Source organism: Pararge aegeria, chromosome 1 (genome assembly GCF_905163445.1).
Source record: "Pararge aegeria chromosome 1, ilParAegt1.1, whole genome shotgun sequence".
NCBI lineage: Eukaryota > Metazoa > Arthropoda > Insecta > Lepidoptera > Nymphalidae > Pararge > Pararge aegeria.
In genome coordinates, this window is record NC_053180.1 from 11732990 (window position 1) to 11756397 (window position 23408).

The 23408-nt window shown below is 32.8% G+C and overlaps 1 protein-coding gene across 1 annotated transcript in view; it reads right to left on the reverse strand.

The window, feature by feature from the left end:
- Nucleotides 1-23145, reverse strand: part of LOC120624599 (regulator of hypoxia-inducible factor 1-like) — a 30427-nt gene extending 7282 nt beyond the window's left edge. The window contains exons 1-10 of the mRNA XM_039891245.1: nt 23002-23145; nt 22402-22572; nt 20137-20293; nt 18937-19039; nt 18235-18322; nt 12117-12283; nt 9428-9613; nt 3659-3838; nt 2825-2975; nt 2093-2273 (exon numbers count right to left, since the gene is read on the reverse strand). Of these exons, the coding sequence (XP_039747179.1) occupies nt 2093-2273; nt 2825-2975; nt 3659-3838; nt 9428-9613; nt 12117-12283; nt 18235-18322; nt 18937-19039; nt 20137-20293; nt 22402-22572; nt 23002-23121 (1504 nt within the window). The 5' untranslated portion in view covers nt 23122-23145. The remainder of the gene's footprint in view (nt 1-2092; nt 2274-2824; nt 2976-3658; nt 3839-9427; nt 9614-12116; nt 12284-18234; nt 18323-18936; nt 19040-20136; nt 20294-22401; nt 22573-23001) is intronic.
- Nucleotides 23146-23408: the final 263 nt, after the last annotated feature.

A 23408-nucleotide genomic window follows, 5' to 3' on the forward strand; every position in this document is an offset into this window, starting at 1 on the left:
CAGAATAAAATCTAAACTTTATTTATTTAAATAAGCCCATGGAAGGTACTTGTGTCGTTTTATCAAAAAAATATTTTATATACTATTGGTATCTAGGATGAACTTCACAATGCTTTTACCTAATCTACCTGTGTTGGTTTCGAATCAAAAATATTTTTATGTTTCGATTACCATACGTCCTCGTTTAAAGTCAGCCATTTGCAATTGACACATTTTTTCCTGAGATCAGAATATTGAAATCTATAGACTACTAACTACGACGAAGACGACAAAAATGGATTTAAATAATCTTTACCTATTTTGTTATTCATATAATCTGGAAGTGTACACTAAAAAAAAATTGTTTTTTTTTAGTGTTTCCTTGATTTGATAAAATAGTTTACAATTATATTTTACATTATAGAAATCTTTAATACAGAGAAATCATAAATAATTGAATACAGATAGCAGCTGTAATAGCTTGGTTATATAATATATTGAACTGAAGGACCACGATACAACCAATATTATTATTCAATTGATATTGAATTGTGTATAATATTCTCCCACGTTCCTAACATTTGGATTCGGGGCAATAGGTGTCAAATATTCAATTACCGCGAATAACTCCAACTGAAATGCTCCGGATGGTTAAGTTTAAGATGAAACTACATATTATAAGGTAGGTACTTATACGTAATTTATACTTCTATCTCTTCCATTTAGTCTAGATTATCTCGCTCGCAGAAAGAAATTTTTATTTTTAAAAAAATAACCTTTTTCTATTGTGATACGAGCTTATTCTGTAAGCTTCTTATTTTTTGCTTAAATAAATCAAATGAGGTAACGGTATAATAAAGGATGAGTTAAAAAGGATATAATCAAAATACCAATTTCAATGGTCGAGTTGGTAATAAGGGTTTGGGAGGTTTAGGAGGATAATATTATAATTAATTTAACCTTAACTTGTTTATAAAGTTGAAACAACATATAATATAGAAAATATTCATGACGTTATCTTTTAATCATTTAATCAGTGGTTTATCATCCTCAGCTTATTACTCGGCCAAGTTCATTGGGCTGTTTTCTTAGACCAGACCGGGACTTAGTTTTAAGCAGCTATATGAGGGAAAGCCTTAGTTATACCTAGTTTAGAGTTGAAAAATGTAGTTATCACCATTATCTCACTACAATGTAAAAAAATGTGTCGAATCAAAAGACCTTCATCGGCCCTTTTAGAATAAATTAAATTTTGATTTAATTTGTTAAACATTAATCCTGAAAACTTTTGATTTGATTTTGAAAACTCTTCCGGAAAACTGACTGAAGAAGAAGATAAAGATAACCTCAATATAAAGTTATTATGCCAGGTATTTTACCTTATATTTAACATAATAACTTACCAATGAAGTTATTATGTGATTTTAATTTGATTTATTAAAGTACATAGCACAGCACAGTACACAATATACAGTACAAAGCGCAGTGGTACAGACCTCCTCTCACATTGAAAAGATATAGAAATTTTAGAGTTGTTCCGGGTTAGTGACCTTTATCTTTTATTATCATATTTTATGCTGGAACTTGAAAAACCAACGCCTATAAACAGCGAAACAACTCGCAGGGTATGCAAGAAACTCGTTTTGTAAGTGCCGATTGAATCAGTGAGCAGTGACTCTGCTATCTGAGTCTGAAGCTGTGGGTTCGATTCCCACAGTTGATAAATGTTTGTGTGATGAACATGAATGTTTTTCAGTGTCTGGCTGTTTATCTGTATATTAAAAGTATTTATGTATATTATTCATAAATATTCATCAGCTATCTTACCCATATCACAAGCTACGCTTACTTTGGGGCTAGATGGCGATGTGGGTATTTTCGTAATTTTTATATATATATTTCTTGTGAGCGTGTGTATGTCACTAAAGTCCTGCTAAACGACTGGACTGATTTGAATGATTTTTTTGGTATGCGTGTGGGACACCCACTGGATGGTTTAGATTCACTAATCAGCCCGACAGATGGCGCTGGGGTCCGCTAGTATAACATATATTAAATTATTTTTATATCAATATGTTATATCTAAAAGTATACAATTACAAAGAACACTTACTGTTACATTTATAGAAGTATCCAATGATAAATACACAAATTGCCAATGCGAAGAAGTTCTGGTTCAAAGTGTTGAACACGGCTGCTTCAAAAGCTGACGCCTCTCGATCGTGTAAGTCCCAGCCCATGAGAACTGTTCCGAGTGCAACTGGGATAGAAACTAAGCACATAAGCTTCAAAAGCTGAAAAACAAAATAATTAAATAAATTGAAGGCGAGAAAAAAAAAATAACAACAATTTAAACCCTCAACTAATTTATTTAAGACTTTAAGAATAATTTAAATTTGTCATAGTTAAATGCATAAAGTACCATTCTAAATAAATCATCCCCATATTGTTAGTTAATATAAAAGGCTTTAAGGGAGCTCAGCGTATCAGCGCCTTCAATAATTTAAAGCATTGTTGTAAAATTAATTTTTAAACATTATTTAACTGAGACCACCAAATATATAGAGTTAAACAATTTTTCATAGCCAGGGTTAGTTTTAGTATAATCTGATAGGTAGGATCCACCACGTTGCTCCAATACATGGACTGGGTATTCTCCGAGGCAAGGACATCAACTTTGTAAATATCGAAACTCTGCGCTGGTACTTAATTTTTTTAAGCGATAAACAATTTATGTCTAATTTTGGCCGGAATATTTTCTATATCTATTTATCTCCATAGAGAATCTGTTAGGTTATATATATAAAATAAAATGAGCATTAATTTTTCCTCCAGAAACACTTACCCAAGATTCACCTAAGTCCCATTTTTTAGTCTGTGCCTTATGATAGAACCAGGCAGTCAGGACTCCGAGATGGTAGCCAGCCCAATTCCCTTGTGCAGAAACGTAAGCATGATAGAATGTATCGTTGTAGCCAAAAATGTCTCTTATGGATCTAGAAAAAAAAAAAATGAGGTAAATAATACGTTTGGATAAAAATTGACTTTATCAAGCAACAGTTTGTTTAAATGATTTTTTTTTAAAACCGATGTAAGTCTCGAGTAAATTGGCGTTACAATAGACCGTAACCGATCGACGGGACACCAGGGTCCAGGCGAGACACAAGCAGAAGAAGAAGTCCCAAAGAAAGTAAAGTTAGTAAATAAAAAGCATAAAAACAATTATTTTAGTAAATAAGAAAATTCATTTTCAAACGGGGACACACTCTTATCTTTGACATTTTAATTATTTTATGTAGGTTGTTTTTAAAAAGATAGAAGTAAAGTAACACCTGAACAGTATTACAACTATAATTTTAAGTGGTTGGAATATATAAGTATGGAATGTGGATCCAGGCTTACCTATGTCTTTCATTATTATTTCCAAAAAACTTACATGCATTAAATCTTTATATAGATTATGCGTGGCCGGACTAAAACAAAAAGGGAAATGGCGGAGCAATAGGTAAACCAAAATATTCAAAACCCTTTTATAAAGGTTTGTATATGAAACATAAACCAATGCCCTATAAACCTTGTGTGATATTTTACCAGATATGTGAAAATTTATGAGAATATCTCAGGAGTTTTCAATCAAAAACTAAAATCGTATCCCATTAAATTAGAACAAAAAACGTACTCCGGAAAGATGCTGACTCTGATGGGTAGTAGATTCATGAAGTAACTTTGTAAGAATGGTATGATGAGACTGATGACCATGACACTTGATAGGATAGGAACCCCAGTCTTCGGCCACTTCCAGATGATGAGCAGAACTATTAAGGTTATGAAGAAAAGCTGCGTGTCAGTTCCGAGGTACCTGCAAACAATTTAATATTAAAATAAAAATTACCTTGAATTGCAGAACGGCAGAGAACTTCTGTCGGTTCAAATGATAATGATGATTTATTTAGAACACAGGAGTTTCCAAAAAATAACCTTGTAGAACTCCAAGATTGTATGCTAGAAGATTTTATTTCTTTTCTAAATGAAGAATGTTATAAAAGTCCTAGGAATTTATTTTGGTTAAAGTAGAATGATTTCTACAAGTTTCATTTGTATTAGTATAACAATGTTTTGCATCGTTAGGCTAATAAATGGAGTTTTGCGTAGTAAATAAGAATTTTCAGTCTAAATTAAATTACTAATTTACCATCGTAATACTTATATTATAAGGCAGAAAAAAGTCATGCTCGTTAATTCTTTTATTTACTAATATAACAATAGGCAGACTGCATAAAACTTAAATATTTTTTAAGTGGCCTCGTGGCCCAGAACCTATCCAGCATTTCCTCCTGACACGAAGCTTAAAATGTCAAAAAGACAACGTGATGACACCAAATAAATTAAGCGTAACAAATTTGCTATAATGGTAATTAGTTAACCCATTACCAGCCTACTACAGGAAAGACGGAAAGACAACGGTTAAGGCCGTAAAACACCACGCTGGCCAAGTATATTTCACACGCCTTTGAAGACATTACGGAGAAGTCTTAGTAGGTTTCCTCACGATGCTTGCCTTCACGTTAAAGCAAGTCCAACTCCGAGAATATGTATAGTTATAAAAATTAAGCTTTATTTCCTAAACTCCGCATAAAGAGCTTCATTTGCTATAATCCGCGAGAAGAAGTCGAGCATGTAATATTGCAATGCGAATTTGGTTTAATGAGGAATCCCCTCATTGGTTTACATAATTTTCATAATTCATTCTGCTTTTATAAAATATACCTCCATAAGTGTTTATTAAACACCTGAAATGTCAGGTTTCTAGTTTTTAAAGTTCATGTTTTAAATTTAAGATGTAAGTATACAGAACAATCACAATTCATCTCTATATTATAATAACCTACAAATTTATCATTATATTATATATAATCGTAAATATTAACTAGCATTATAATCTACGCATAAAATTACGAAATTCAAGCCATTTATGTCAATTAAATGCGTAATCTTGGCAATTTCCACTTGCATTTACCGTAAAATTAGTAGCTAGTCGCTGATTTTCTAGGGCACGGGCGTGAGGTGTAAAATAAAGATTTGCTTGTGTCTTTAGGCAAGTTTGGTGGAAAAGGGGGTTCTAAACCAACACTCATAATATTATGAGTATCACTATTATTTGTTTTAGAGAGATAATTTGTTTGTAAAGTTATGAGCGAGAAAGTACCGGGTTCGACGAGGTAACGTTAAATGTAAATACAGCTGATATGCGCTGTATTATAATGTCAACGTTGTAAAGTTATTTTCCCTAATGTAGTGAACTAAGTTAAAAGTTGTGAAACAAAAGTTTTTCAATTTATAACCTTGGAAAGGTCCATCGTCTGACCGGTACACCAATATAACTGTACACGTTGTTTTGTGCTTTTCTATTTTTTCTATGTACTTTTTTGTGGTGTGCAAAAGTATATTCATTCATGCATTCATTCATTCAATACTAACAACACAATTTAGAGGACGAAGATTAACATAGACTTTTTTAATCCTGGAAATTCTCAAGTTAGTCTGTCACTTGTGTAGTCACTTTTTTTTTATGGCAATTACGTGTGCCTACAGACTTACTTACCAAAGTTAGTGTTAAATAATTATAGTATATATAATAATTATTATAATAATTCAGTAATACAGAAAATACAAACCTAAAACAAGGAGCATTAGGTGTACTTTCACTTTCGCTTAAGAGTTTCGGTATTTGAATACGACCTTACAATTGCGATGTAGTTCTTATACGAATTGTACCGTACGGTAGTGAAACAAGCCAGCCTTGAACTCTTAGTTACAGTGTACCGAATGTAGTAACCATTAATGCACGGATTACATCTGCAGGTGGCTCAGTGACCGTGACATTGAAGACAGTGAAGTTGAAAGAATCCCATCTCATAATATAAACATGTAATATACTCGTAGCTAGTAAAGTAAGCCACCTAGGAAAGTGCTTTACACATTTTACTGATTTTAAAATTATACAAGACTGGGATAAGTTGGTTATACTAAAAATCCTGAAGATTTTTATAGTAGTGGTGGGCGTTGTGGTATTTTTAGTGGGGAGTCCAATTTTCTTTGATCTTTTCTGGTGGGAGGCGAGGCTAGATATCGCCCTACCGACAAAGAATTACTGCCGATGAAAATGATGGTGTGAGTTTAATAGAGCCATACCCAGGAAGGCTAGCTGGCTACAACCTAAGACTGCATCATCACCTACCTAGGTTAAATTGCAGTCAAATCGGACTGGTCACAGTAGGTTACATTAAAACCTGGAAAGTAGGGTTCATCACCGTCACAAGTAGAGTTCTGCCTATTAACGTCCCATAGCTGGAATCAGGCATCCTATCTCTTAAAAAAGGGTTTTTCAGAGCATATCCCCACCACTTTGCTTCAATGTGGTTCGGTGGAAGTCAACGACTTTTATCACAAGTTAGTGAAATTAAACGGGGACCGACGTACTCTTGTGGCACGGGGTTTAACACCGCCTATTTGATAACTCCGGGCTACTAGCCCGACTCGAGATATACAGGATCTCGTGATCCGTAGTTAAACATGCTAACCTCTATACCAACGAGAAAGTGGAAGAGGTGAAGTCTACGTACTGGTATATTCAAAATAAATGCTGCCAAGCAAAAAAGATGCTAGTTAGCCTTGGATTTGCACGAAAGGATTACATTTTAGTAATTCATAGGAAATTGGGATAGATAAGACGACTCTCCTTCCCACTGAAATCCCTTTAGAGGCCACCCCGCATCAATGGATTAATGATTAATACCAATAACTCAATAAACATGTTCATACTGCTTTCTACAGAGTTCTATTGTATGCCTTTCTTTTCCCAGTCCAGCACGTCCTTGAGAGTTAGCTACTTAATCGTTTTTGGATTATCATAAAGAAGAAAGCTTAGTGAAGCTTACACAATTCAGAGCATATTACCATACATTTTATACATACAGCTTGTGGATGTTATATACGCAGAGGGTCTATAACTACTATAACGACGTACGTATCATAATCATCATCATTTAAACCGTTTACCAGCCCACTACTGGGCACGGGTCTCCTCCCACAATGTGAGGAATGGGTTAAGGCCGTAGTCCACCACGCTGGCCCACTGAAGATTTGTGGACTTCACAAACCTTTGAGAACATTATGGGGCACTCTAAGGTATGCAGGTTTCCTCACGATGTTTTCCTTCACCTGTTTCCTTGAAACGCACAGAACTTAAAAATAATAGAAAATCGAAAAAAACGAAGAAGAAAAGAAGTGTTAGGAAAATCCCCTTATGGAGTAAGATTATTTACCTATCATTTATTTCTATACTTCTTTTTTTAAATTTTCAACACTGAAATTATAAAAGAAAAATATAAAACACGATTAAAATTTTTAACCATATAATTAATTTTAAATTTTTATATAAAAAAAAACACTCCATTACTTCCGGGGCTTTTTAGTACCCAAGCAAGCGGTGGTCAGGGCCCCAGAGTGAGGAATTTTCATTGACGATTGTTCGAAACAACTATCCGAACAATAACTGTTCGCAAAAATTTATAAATGATAAATAAATAAATGATTTTATAATCTTACTGTGATCACACGCTATGGAATTTTATCCGAAATAAACGTTATTGTTTTTATTCATTTAGAATACTTATATAGGTAATGTAGCTGCGAGATAAATTACAAATATGTCTACACAAGTTATTAAACAGAGTTATCACAAAACATCTCTTATGAATAAAATTTTACTGCGCCATTCTTCTGAGACAAATATCATTATGTCGTGTAAACTTGTGCAATATTACAACATACTGCACTGTGTAAAGCGGTACACATCATGAGTTTGCTATTAAACAAACCTTGGACTCGAAAACTTCTTAAGTCTGAGGACATCTGATTAACTGTCATATTTTGGCTAACACAATATTGCGTTATTTTTTAGTTAAATACTCGCAGGTCAGTACAAATATAAATGCAATGGCGTTACTCTTTATCAAATAACTATAACAACCTTTTTTTACTGTTAAGTTTCTGTTTTTTCTGTATCAGTAATTATGTGTCTAAGAAAGTTGTACGAACAAACACATTAACCTACCTAACTAGCAAATTCTGAACAAAAATGGCTGGTCATCTGCGTCCGTCAATCCATACTAATAGTATAAATGCGAAAGCATGTTTGTTCTTTGGTCCGTATTTTGAATGAATTAATGTAATACACTTTACTGTACACCAAATTAAAAAACCAGCATTAAAAAAATACACAATTAAAATAAAGGAGCAAAGGTACAATAGAAGGCCTTTTCGTTTAAAAGCGATCTCTACCAGGCAACCTACCAAATCAAATTGAATACATGAAGTTAAGAAGAAGGGTTAGGGTGTACGCAAAGTAATACTTAAGTAATAAATATAAATTACAAAAATAAATAAATTATAATAAATATTTTACTCCCTAACTAAGCTTCCCATAGATTTAATAGATTATGAATTGATTTTTGACAAAGAGTTAGTTTGTAAGAGAGTTTGTCACTCACTGACTAAAACATATATATGCCTAGTGCGCATTGGTGGACTTCACACGCATTCAACTCTCAGGCATGCAGGTTACTTTTCGATGTTTTCCTTCACCGTTGAAGCAAGCGATATTTTATTTCTTAACTTTCGGACTGCCTTTCAATTAAAGTACTTAAGAATGTAAATTATTAGTAGGATTGTTGAATTACTAAACTACTATTCTATCCTGCAAATTAAATTATTTTTATAACTCACTCTGCATAATAGATATTTTGAGCTAAACTGACCTTTATTGTTATACTACTTATAACAAAGGGTCAATATTGTTGCTGAACAATAATGAATGACCAATGTTACATTCTTCTAGACCTATCGGGCCAAGTTGCTATGGTTAAAAATTAAGTATTTAAAAATCTCAAGCTTCGTATTTTAAATATTTGTAATAATTTCTTGATTTTCCCAGTAATTCGCTGTAAAATAGCGACATGTATTTTAATGACAGGTTAATAATTAAGTAATATTTTTTTTGAAAGATCTAGAACGGATGTTCATTCATTTCTCCAATAAACTAATTAAGCGATGTAATTAGTAAATAATTTATTAATATCGTTATTTCTTAAAACAATATTTTATCATAAAGCACACTAACATGATTGCTTTTTAGGAACTTACCAAAAATACATGTATGTTTCCGAGTTATGTACGTTTCAAGCAATTCAATATCATTTGCTAGGAAAAGATCTTGAGGAAACCGGCACTTTTGTGAGTACTCCATATTGATTTCAAAAGCTTGCGACGTGTACCAATTCTGCATGCGATATCGTAGTCCTTCTAAAATCCTTCCTAAATCCTTCTAAAATATTTCTTCCGTACCTTGTGGTGGGCCCGTAAAGCGATGATAATGACAAATACTTACCAAGCCTGTGGCAAGCACAGATGTTCAAATGGGAAGAGATTCGGCATCAAAATCACCAGTTGCCACCAGTTGCTTCTGCATATATCTCGCTCACGTTTGACCACCGCGTCCCACATTGGGCCTGAACCCAGATGCGGCACCCAAGTCATTGCCAATCCCATCACCACGAGAACTGCTGGCATTAACCTGGTAGAAAAATAATAAATAGTTTATTTTTATTTTTCGTGCGCCCTTACTCAATGACATCTTTATAAATATATTTTTAATTAATTCACGATAATGTTGTTGTAGCGGTGATAGCCAAGTAGGTAAGACGTTGACTTAAATTTCGGGAGGCTTAGTTCGAATGCCTATTTGAATAAAGAAATATATGCCTTTGTCTTTGACTTTGAATTCCGACACGCACCTCTAGCTTTTCCAAGTTATTTCAACGTCTTATCACATGCTTCAACGGTGAAAGAAAACATCGTGAGGAAACCTGCATGAGTTCTCTATGATGTAAGATCTTTAAGGGTTTAAGTCAAACCCAGTGCGGATTGGACTTATTTCCTTAAACCCTTCTCACTGTGGAAGGAGACCCGTGCCTTGTAGTGGGCCGGTGATGGGTTGATAAGAATATGGTTGAAAAATGTTAAGCTTTTATTATGTCCAGACCTAAAGCTGTCTGAGCTGCGGGAATGCGGTGTTTGGGAAACTATTGAAACCAGCTAATAGGATTGCTTTAAAATAGCTTAGCTCTGGTTGTTAGGGATATTTTAAAAAGGCATAAGTAAAGTTCCTTAGTTTATTAGTTAATTAAGATAACTTGAATATTGTAGCTATAATTTTTAAGCATGCATTGTTGTTGCAATGCTAAAATGCATAGTTTTCTCACTCACTTGGTTCAAAAATGTTACGCACATGGTAAAAAAGTTGGTTTAAAAAAATATGTTTTAAAAAGTACCTTTAGTAGTTTTAGTAGTAAAGTGACTTAACAGTACGAATTTACGTAGCTGAGTAGTATTGACTAACATTTTCCACAATTAAATAACCGATAAGCTACTAAACCAATTCTATCGTATGCTCAACTTATGCTTTCGCTCTCTTAAATATTTCCAACTTCCGTTCAGAATAAGATTAGAGTGGCTCAACATTCATTTTCGCTGGAATGCTTGAAGTCTTTACCTTTCTTTTCTTTTTTATCATCAATCCGTATTCTCTTAAATTGGTCTACGAGAACGTTATGTGTTTTTGAATTTACGAGATGTTTAAACACTTAAAACGTTGCTCTTTCAAACTAAATTTTCATGATGTATCCAGATTTGAACATAACGATAATATTATGAAAAGCTCTTGGAGTGAACGTTTGACATGCGCATTTTTAAAAGGCATTTAATTGTAGAAAAACACGAGCCAAACCCATTAACCTGTTAACTTAAAGAGAATGATCTATGTTGGCTTAGACGGCCGATTGGCGTATTGGGCAGCGACCCTGCTTTCTGAGTCCAAGGCCGTGGAGTCTATTCCCAAAACTGGGAAAAGTTTGTGTTATGAACATTAATGTTTTTCAGTGTCTGGGTGTTTATCTGTATATTATAAGTATTTATGTACCTATATTATTCAAAAAAATATTCATCAGTCAACTAATACCCATAACACAAACTATACTAACTTTGGGGCTAGATGGCGATATTTGTATTGTCGTAGTATATTTATTTATGACATTATTATATAAGTTGAAAATTGTGTGCAGTTCATTATTTAAATATAATGTGCTTGGGAATATTATTTCATATTCGATATTACATCCATGTGTAGTGTGCTTTTATTACATTTCCGAACCTAAGGGATTTTGTCAAAGTCCGTTAAATCACAAGATGTACCTATGTTACATTTCAGCTTGATACGCCCAGCCGTTTGGGCGTTTGGGCTCGTTGATAGATCAATCAGTGTGACAGGGAAGCTTTTTATATACTAAGATAAAAACGATACCAAAATAAGTACGAGGCTACTCTTGTTAAAAAAATTGTAAAAGTGTGAGACATCCCTGAATTGATGTGTTCAAATACGGAGGTATTTCCCAAAGACATTTACAATAGGTATCTTCTAGGTTTTTTTATTTTATTTTACGAAAAGTTAGTTCTTGCTTGCAATTTCAGCCGGTGGTAAGACAAAGACACTAAGATGGCATAGCAGGCTAACTTTTTAGGCATATTAGAGGTATATTAGACTCATACGCTTAATAACTGGACGGCACGTCTTTGTGGTTAGTTTACTTTTAAATAACTAGCTGACACTCCCACAGATGATAGACCAGACCAAAACAACTAAAAAAATATGATTTCCCAAATTTGCTTTGCCCAGATAGAACCCTGGACCTCCCACTGAAAATACCACAACTCTCGCCACTATGCCAGTGTGGTTGTAAAAAAAATACAACAGAAGCGTTGGTTTCTATATAAATCTATAAAATTTGGATATTCCTATAAGCTTTCACAACAAAAGCATTTTAAACATTTAATTAAAGGATTACGTAGTTACATCAATAGAGAATGAATAGGTAGACATTAATCCAAAATTGAAACAAGGGTACCTATTGAATGTATCAATAAGAGAGATTTTGGGAAATTTGGAAATATATAAAATGTTTTAAAATATAATTTAAAAAAAACAACGAGAAAAAATGAGGTAAGCTATGAATTATTATTACCTGAACCATCGATTGACGATTGCCATAGGAACAGTTTTTAGAGTGAACTGATGAGTTTCAGCATACACCATCATCTTGTAAGCCATCAGGAATCCTCCCATCACGAAGAAGATCTGAACGATCACTCGGGCATTGAAAAGAAGGGATTTGAAGAACTCGTCGTAGGACTGTAAAGAAAAACGAATTTTAATTTTTGTATGAAAATAACCCAAAATTATTGCATATCCAGTTTATAAATTTATAAATATATAGTTTCTAAACCTTCGACTATATTCGATATACGAGAGAGGGATATAGAGTACTGATCTTCGCGGAAAAATATATAATTAGCCTGACACATACAATTTATTTCATTGAAAATAAAAATTTAAAAATAAGGCATTGTTTGTATTATGGCTTGGTCAGACAAAATTAGGTTACAATATTTTTTAAATATCGCTTTTTCAAACGTAAAAATAATTATAATTACCTTACTTGTAACATATAAAATATTGTGGCATACTGAAAGAATTAATAAATAGATTTACAAGCTTTATATTAAACTCCACGTAGGGCTGCCTGCAGTGGCGTGCACTTCATACATGCACCAAAGCACTGCATACCATAAAATTGAAATATAGCCGGTATTAGAGAAAGATATTTTCCATTTTATGCAATTTTCCTGCTGTATGCATACCCTGGTAAGAAATCCAGTGCACGCCACTGGCTGCCTGGAGGCAGAAATTCTAATTTATAACTTTTGGTCTATTGAATATTAATATTACATGTAAGTTTTTTTGATTTAGTTTAGTTCTCAATTATTCTGTGATGTAATAGTGTAGATTGGTCATAGTTACCAAATAAAAATTATTATTATTGTAACCTGACTTTGTCTGACCAAACAATAATAAAAACAATGTCTTATTTTTAAATTTATATTAATTATTTATTAAATAAATTGTATGCTTTCCGTGGATATCTGTCATGCTAATTTTATATTGTCTCAACGTTAATTTTATCAGTACTCAACGTTAATGTATTTTAAATCAGTGAATAAAATAAAACTAACTCAGACATGCTATGACTTATCAGTATTGCGTGCATTTGCAACACTTTCCGGGTGACCTGATATTGCTTGTAGTAATGTGATTACATACTAGGATACGTTAACTAGAAATACGAGTACTATAGCCTAAAGTAGTGTATACTTTGCAATAAATTTGATCGTCTAAAATTAGTCTGGTAACATTTATATGATCTGTTTGATAGCATTCATTCTGAAAGATATAATGAACCGTTTACGGTTAATTTATATTAAAAAATAAATTTAGTCAGTATTTTATATAAAATTGCATAGATATCAAAATAGTGAGTTTTTACACTACGAATCGATATTCCGAAAAGATTCGTCAACACAATGAGATTTTTGTTTATTTTTATTAATGTTAAATTGGTTGTATTTGAAGATAGCACGGTTTCTGCTTATGGATGAAGAAATTAAGAATTGAATTAAGAAATTGTATTCAAAGATTAAAATATAAAAATTGTGTTCAAGATGTAATTTTAGGTTAAAATCAGTAAATGGTTGCCAGTTGAGTTTTCTCTTTAATTTCTATTTAAAGTGAAAACTCAAAAATAATCGGGTTTATTGTAGTTAGTTTATAATGAATTTCAGACAGTGCAGTATAAATATAAAATTTTCACTGAAAATTAATTTCAATAAATAATAATAATATAATATTTTGCTAAATTGGGTAACGTATGTGAATTTAAATATAGTGAATATCATATTAAATGGGGAAAAGCAAAAAAAACAATAATTCAGACAACTTTTAAAGATTTTGTAATATTTAGATTTTTTTTCACTTGCTATATATTGTAAATAAATAAATAAATAAATATACTACGACAATACACACATCGCCATCTAGCCCCAAAGTAAGCGTAGCTTGTGTTATGGGTACTAAGATAACTGTTGAATATTTTTATGAATATAATACATAAATACTTATAATATACACATGAACACCCAGATACAGAAAAACATTCATGCTCATCACACAAACATTTTCCAGTTGTGGGAATCGAACCCACGGCCTTGGACTCAGAAAGCAGGGTCGCTGCAAACTGCGTGAATCGTAGCAGAATTCGGTTCAAAGTTTTGAAATTGATCTTGTTAGGGTAATAAAGTCCAGAGCTTTCATGAATATTTATAAAGTTAAAAGTCACCCAAAAATGTAATAAAGAACTTTTAGCAAGCACTCATCAAATATTCGGGAGTCACATAAATAGAACAAAAGCTGTCAAGTATACTTACCATAAAACTTAGATTTATACATTGAGTACACATATACGACTAAATAGTCTCAAGATGGATGTAATTTTCTCCGTGCAAAGTCGCAAAAATGTATACCTTTAGCAAATATTCTCGTCAGTTATCTAATATGGATATGTCAGTTTGAAGATGGACTGTACTTAAAGTTGTCTACAAATAAGGACTGATAATAAATATATAAATAAACAATGGGTTTTTTACTTTGATTGCTTTAACAAATAGTGATAGCCTATATATCCCTATCCCTATCTCTACAAATATTATAAAAGTCAATGTAAGTTTGTTTGTTACGCTTTCACGCAAAAACTACTAAACCGATCCTCATGAAACTTTGTACACATATACATAATCGATTTAAATAATTATTTTTGTAACATAGAGGTTATAATATGTTTAATTTTGTGTAGATCTGATGAATGTGGTTGGAGATAGAGGACAGAACTCCTCAGCGGACAACCGCAAACCCCTCATTAAAGGCTTAGCGATACTGAATACTTTAAATTTTTTTTAGAACTACAACTAAATTGAATTAGGTAAAATTAAACTCATATTATAACCTCTATAGTACAAAAATAATTATTTAAATCGGTTATAATTTGTCGGAGTTATGGTGTAAACATCGTCAAACACTTTCATCCTCTCTCCCAAAGGAACCGAGATTTATGTCGGGATAAAAAGTACTCTTTATTACTTCTAACACTTTCAAGAATATGTGTACAAAGTTTCATGAGGATCGGTTAAGTAGTCTTTGCGTGAAAGCGTAACAAACAAACTTACATTGACATTTATAATATTAAGTAAGTAAGTAAGGATAGGGATAGGGATAGGGATGTACTCAGAATGTAAAGCAGAAAGTACAGATCAGACGTAGAACATTAAATCGTTATCATACTCATGGATACATCTCATACATATGGAAACACTGTCCATTCGTAGAAAAGAAGAATTTTATAATGATCTTAAGTGTGCACACGTTGTAGATATGAATACCTCAGCGTTTCTTCAGACAGCCCCTAGCGCTGACAGACGCCATTTTTTATTGGATCATAAAATACCCTTGTAGGTTATTCGGTGAATACATCAATTGAATAAATAAAAGCAAAAATAACTTGTATAAATACAGACACTGAGAACTTTGAGATCAGCTGTTTGTAATTTCAACGGAAAGGAATATTTTGTAATCCGATATAAAAAATTTATTTATCCGATATAAAAAATAACTTGACGGACAAGGTGTGGTCTAAAATAAGTGAAAATCTATAGATTATTTTATCACTTAGTTCCTAGCTCATTTATTTCAAAAACAACATCATTACCAAAACAATGGATAATAAAACACCATGTATTCCTCATCCGAATCCTTCGAATGTATTTTTTCTTTCATTTTTTTTCTTGTTCTTTTTTATCTTATTATTTAATATGTAACAATTTATTATTATTATTATACATACAACGTCTTTGAAGTAGCGGACACCCGACGGCATAACCCGGCGGCCTTCATTGATTTTTATATTTCTATACTATACTATTAAGGGTTACAAACGAGCCATGATCGAAGAAGACCACAAGAATTTAGCCGGGTATTCTTTCTGTTATCACCATTTCAGTTTCACTTCAAACTAAGTGGCGCGAAATAGTTAGACCAATTTCATTCAGTCATTCATTTTTGGTTATATGTAATCATAATGTAATTGAATTTTAAAACTTATTGAGAGACATGCCCTATATGTTATAAATATATGAACTTAATATGCTGTTCGTTACACTAAAACTCGAGAACGGCTGGACCGATTCGGCTATATTTGTGGAAGTCTAGGATAGGTTTAAATGGTGAGAAAATATTAAAAACAACATTAATATATATAATTCTTTCATTCTACGTGTGTTTGTCACCCAAGTCCGCTCGCATAGCTGGAACGATTTTGATTAAATTTTGTGTGTGTATTACAACGGGATGGTATGAAAATACAATAGGACCCGGTAGAAGCGTTGCGCTAACGGGCAGGGCCATGTCTGCCGAACTGGGTGGTATAAAGTGGTATTTAGATTGCTAACTTCATATAGCTTAGTAGTGCGCACAACATCTTTTTCTTTTGCTTCATAAGTTAAAACTATGTATAAGTGTAATAAATACACGTAGCAAAGGTTGCGGACCCTTTTTAATCATTTGTAACTCGAAGCACGTTTCACAATCACACCGAAGCGTTCTCAAGAGATGTAGTTAGGATATTCGCAAATTACGTGCGGTTGAAGCTATAGTTTGTCAAGTTAGATAGGTTAGTTTAAGTCTTATAACTAGGCAAGGCCTAGAATAGCTATTCTAAAATATACATATCTGGTATTCGGTGTTTTTATTTTTCGATTTGCAATTTAATAATAATCGAAATTTTGAAATGTATTTTGTATATTTGATTTACTTAAGAATGAGTATAAGTATATTACGGCAATAATCACATTGCCATTCCGCCCCAAAGTAAGCGTAGCTTGTGTCGGTACTAAGATAATTGATGGATATTTTTATAATGAAAATTAAGCTTAATTTTCTATACTCCGCGACAAGTAAGAAAATCTGTATGGTGTAAATTAAATCGGAGCGAAACTTGCGTGGAGGGTACATTTTCGAAGTGGTGTAGATATAAAGATTAAAAAAGTTGTAATTTACACCATATAGATTCTCCTACTTTTCGCGGAGTAAAGCAAATTAAGCTTAATATTAATAATGTATCATGGAACTCCTTAGCGTAACACATGTTTTCTATCAAATATTTTTATGAATAATAATATACATAAATACTTAAAATATACACCCAGAGACTGAAAAACATTCATGTCTGTCACACAAACATTTTCCAGTTGTGGGAATCGAACCCACAGCCATGGACTTAGAAATCAGGGTCATTGTCCTCTTGGCCTATAAAGACATATTAAAGATTACGAAAGACTAGAACTCTGATACGAATCATTATGGTCACCTTTCAATAGGTTTCATCTTTTATCTTGCGATCAACGCACTTGCAGCGGTGTGGCGACTGAGCGTTAATTTTACTAACCGACTTAAACAAAATGAGAAAGTTCTCAAATCGGTTGTATGTTGAAGGGATCCTGGAGAAATTGAGATAACTCTTCAAATATTATAAGGAAATCTATATTTGAGTTATAATTTACGATTTGAGTAATTTTTAAAGTAACTTCAGCATTTTCTATTGAATAGCACCATTTAGTTGGTAAACGGCCTTTCAAGTATTCTTTGTTTTTAAGAATATTTCTATGGTTCCATTTTTGTTGTTTTTTTATATTGAAATCTGTGGCAGAACAAGGCCTGCCTATCGGGTGTCTTAATATAAAATAATATAAAAATGAATCGCTGAATATATTGCTAAGCGAAAATCTCGAGAGCAGCTGAACCGATTTCGCTAATGATTTTTTAGATTATTCCAGTCCAGAATATAGCAGTACTTATTTTTATTTCGGAAAAAAATATTAAAAAATTGCCTGAAATAGTCTATAAACAACACTTTTCTATACTCCCATATAAACGATTCGTAATTATAGGTACTTAAAAGTCGATTTGAACTTTAATACCATATCATAAAGTGTAAAAGGTTCTGGAAAGGCAAAAAGTTACGACGGGTAAAGAAATGTAGTATAGTTTCGAAATAAAACTGGACCCCATAGGTGGCGCTGAAATTATATTCTAGGTTTTTTCAAGATATTAAAACTGGTAGTAGCCGATTAGGTGCAGACGAAGTTGCGCAGGTCAGGTAGTATAGAATAAAAAAACAATAACATAACTTAATGACTTACCTTCTCAATGAATTCTGGATTTTCAGTGTATCCGTAGCCGATGAAAATCATTGAATGCAGGCCAAGGATCATCACCATAGTGTAAAATCTGCAAAACATTAATGTTATACTATAACTAATCTATTTATTCTAATCTTCTTTTATATTTTACTCTTTTCTGTATAAATTATGTGTTAATTGGGCACAGATCTATTAAAGCTATACTTAATACTATGAAGAAGAAAGATTTTGTTTCTTTAATTGTACAAAATAGGCTGCGGAACATTGAAGCACTTCAAACATTTTTTTTACCAATAGAAAACTAAACTATAGCGAAGTATTATTTTTTTTTTACATTCTATTTTATTTTATGTAATCTTAGGAAACTAAATTTTGCCCATAAATTATTAGCTATACGCTGAGAAAACTATTGCTAATACATAAAAAATACTTAATACAATTACGGTTTTTACATAAGTACTTTATAATTAAAGTACTTATGTAAAAATCGTATAGTAATAATTATAATAAATAATAGTATATATAATAGTAATTACAATTAGTAAGAAATTTTTCATGTATTAGCAATAGTTTCCTCAGCGTACTGCAAATTATTTATAGGCACATACATAAGTACTTTAATTTAAGTACCGTAACTGACGCGGATGAAGTCGCGGGCAACAGCTAGTTTTAATATAATTTTATGCTACTCTGGCTACTTACCTCATAGCTTGAAAACATTTAAAGAGCCCACCTTCCGCACTACCTCCATGTTTTAAAGCTTTCCAGTTCTTTTGCACGCAGAAAGCCAACATGAATCGATTACCTAAAAGAATATAGGTACTTATTGGTTAGATACCCCGGTAACTGCCACTTTGTTTCAAATAATAATATATATTTAACTTGAAGTGTTCATAGTTGACATGTTTTTCTACGGATCACGGGGTACTTAATGGGTTTGCTATCCGTTTTAGGTAAAAACAATATGGGGTATTGCGTTTTCTGTCTACGATTCTTGTTTTAATTTTACTTATAAGATCATTATAAATGACGTTTCTTTAAAATTATCTTCGTATTTTGCCTATCAGGTTATATGAGTTCTTGAAAAACCTAAAAAGATGGATGGAAATAACAAATACAAAAAACGCAAAGGAAAAGAAAATATTATACTTGTTTTTAATTTGGCGAATGTATTGTGTTTGGTGTAAAATGAGAGGCCTTGTGTAGATTCCCAAAATATCTTATTAAAATGGGAAAAATATCGTTCGGGTGTGCTTGTACTTATGGAGTGTTCTTGTTAGATTCCTATGTATTTTTTTAATTTAAAATTTGTTTAGGTTAATACGGTTTCTAATGGTTGTGGTTCACATTAGAAACCCTATAGAGACCCTATGAGAGAGTAGGACTTTGGTAAACCCCAATATTGGAACGTCTCTTATTTAAGGACGTTATAATGTACAATATTTCGGTCTCCATTTTGGGGGCACTGGGTTCGACTGAACCTTTTACTTTTCTAAGATGTGCGATTGAGCAATTAAATATCACTCGCTTTAACGGTGAAGGAAACACCTGCATGCCTGAGAGTTTTCCAGAATGTTCTCAAAGGCTGGGCGTGTGAAATCCACGCATCATTTGGCCAGCAAGGTGGATGGACTACGGCCTACGGCCTTCTCAGTCTGGGAGGAAATCCGTATAATCTATATCCGATAATCCGTGACCCCATTTGACCCCAAATGTGAGCATAGCTGATAATATGGTTGTCACTGCGTATTTTTTTTTAAACTTTAATTAAAGTTATTTCTCTACAAGTGCTAATCTCAGGAAAAGGTTGTGGAAATACGGTTTTTCTATATTACAAAATCAACTTAACTGCACCATCATGTTAGTACCCCTTAAACCTAGTACTTTTAAAAGAGTTCTTACCTTCACCATCGTCTGGTGGCCATAAGAAGTAATACGCCGAACATCCAAGGTTTACAAAGAGCAATAGCAAGAGTATTGCTCCTATTATATAGTCCAATGCATCGACTGGTATGTGGTCGTTTTGGGTCTTGCAATATCTTACTGATAGAGTATCTACCTGCCAATAGAAAGCTAAAATTAATAACAAAATCGATTATAACAGTATTAAGCTCCGTTATCATATAATAATTCCACACACACACACATTCACAAACAATAACACATAAATAATTATTCTAGTACCACCCTTGCTAATATTTTCAGTGCCATTGTAACTGTTCCAAATAAACATTTATTTATTTATTATATAATAATAAAAGCCTTTATTCAGACATAGTTTTTTTGTTTTTTACAATGAGTCTAAAGACACCGACAACTTGGTCTGTTTGCCCAACGTAGGCAAAGGCCTCCCCATTCTTTTCCACTATTTTTTGTTAAAGTTTTCTTTTCTTATTTATTATATTTTTTATTAATTATACATAAGCTTTAAAAAGTGTTCCGTCGGGTGACGGCAGACCAGAATACAGTTGTCATGGCGATTAAGTGAATATAACGGAGAACGGGCAACAGCGTCCTCCGTGCTACTACTAGTGTACTACCATCTACTAAGACCACCAGAGACACAGTTTAATCTATAGTTGAAAGAAAATGCTTTAGATTAATAAAATCCGCTAGGTATCAGAAACAATGGAAAGGACGAATGCTTTTCATAGCAAATTATAATAACAATTTGTTCAAACCTATTTATAAATATTTTCAATATTCAACTGCAAAATAACTCAATGAAATTAAATTCATATGAATTAAATTAGTCGGTCCAGGAATTTCAGAAAAACGTCTGTAAGTAAAAAATAATATATAATATTTAAAAATTTATAATAAAAATATCCTATAATAAATAGGTTAGGTACATGATATTTGTACTTCGGTTTTCGGAAGCTTTTTTGTTTCTATCGACGAATATTTAAACAATCACATAATATAAAATAAAAATTACTGATTTACTAAATTACCACATTTGTTTATGTTACCTTTATGCGAATATCGTAAACTATTGCACCTTTACTAAATGAATCCGGCTGACAACAGAGCTTGATTCATAATCTATATTATATTCAAAATATTTAACACTGCCTATTTAATACCGGAGATTGACTCCATCCAGCTCTGTTAAAAACATAAATTTCCTTATTTTTTTAATCTTCAATACCTGAATCTGAACCTGAGTATATCATTTTAGCAATGTCCTTAACAACTTTTTGGAAGTTATAACCATGGAAAGTTGAGAAATTAGAAAACGCCGCAAGCGCTTCTAGTTACTGAAGACCGTTATGAAACCTTAGAGTTCATAAAGAGTTCAAGTATTTTACTTCCTTTTATTACGCGGGAAAACTTAGAAGTAGGTTAGCAAAATTCAGAACGCCTGTCCCGAAATTCATCTTTTAGAGAATAATTTGGGCACTGTACCTACTTACGTTAAATTATACCAAGTAATTTAGCATTACGGTTTAGCGTTACGATTTATCAATGTTCTATAGAATAGGTTTATCAACTTAATTATTATCATAAATACAATTTAATACAAAAAAAAAATCTATGCAGTGGTTGGTATCCTAAACTTAGGTTCCTTAAAGGTTATATTCATTAGTTTTAGCTTATGCTGACTTAAACTAACGACTAGCTGTACTCTACGGTTTCACGCGCGGTAAATATATCATATTTTAAGTATTCAATGAATTTAACTTAATTACTGTAATGCTGGGATGACACAGATTTTTAATTTTATGACTTTGTAATAGAAATAATTCGTACTACAGCGTTCCGACTCGACTATTTTCTCGTCGATATTGGTAATTTTTTTTTTAAGAAAAGCCCTTTTATATAAAAGTTACGTCCGCTCAAAGCCTGCAGAATTATTCAAATCGGATTAGTTTTTTTGGAGATTACCTTCCAGATATACAAACACTTACAAACTTTAAAATGAGTGTGTCGTACGATGAGGGCAGATCAGAATATGGTTGTCACCACCCCTCCTTATCCGGCGGGTTTCGTTCGAGGCGATTAAGGGAAAATAATGGATAACTAGGTGAATAGGCAGTAGTGTCTGTGCTACTATTACCATCTTCAGGATCACCAATACTTATGGGGAACCCTCACGTTGCAAGAGGCCGTTAGTCCAGCAGCGGTTATAGGCTTTCGCCGATAAATATTAGTGTAGATGCCTACCTGTAATCCATATCCTTGATGAATAGTTCTATTGAAGCATTCCTTCAGAGACTTTGTGGTAGCTTCACTAGCATTGGCGTGCGTGTGATTCAGACCACAATGTTCCGACCCACATACTCCTCTATGTAATTTTGTATGCTTGTAGTTCTTGTACGAGAGCGTTGAGAAATTCTGTAAATTAAAATATTTTTTTGCTTTTGTCATAATTTTTTCCATAGGCTCGATTGGTCTCATGGGCGTGCTATTTCTACCAACCCGCAGTGGTGGACTACGACACGCTTCTCAACGTGCAGATCCGTTAGCGGGGCGTAATAGTTTGATGATGATAAAGATTTTCATAAAATAATCTGATATTATTGAGGTCACTTCGATTTTTTTCGATACAAAGAAACATTGTTAATCTAAATTATTAACCCATATTCCTTTTACACTTGGTGCTACGCGATTGGCAATGCTCACCACCAGACATTTTTTTTTTAAATTTCAGAACTTCTGCCTATATATAGACCTTACTTCCACAGCACTCACCAATAGCGAGGGACGTTAAAAATTAAAAATAAGAGGTTAAAATTATTGTATTGAATTTTACTGTTGTCTTACTTTGATGTATTCGTACAAAGGCGTGTCATCTTCTAGCAGTTCGAAGTCCACAATGCAATATAAAGAGTTAGGTTTCCTCAAACACAAATCGAAGTCATCCAACTCGGACAATGCTGGCATGGAGTAATAGTCAAATGGTTCCAAAACTGCATCTATTTTAAACAAAGAAAGAAAATTTAATATATACCCCTAAAAATTTAAAAATAAATAGCGCGAGCAACACTGTTAATGTGATTGAATTAGAAATCTTTAAGGGGTATAGGTTTGATGGAACTGCCATGAATAACCCCTAACAAGAATAACAATACACTACACAATACACAATAAGATTTTCAATTCAATCCATCCAGTAATTTTAGAGTTTTGCGAAGACAGTGAAAAGCGAAAAAAAAATAACAGTTTCTAGA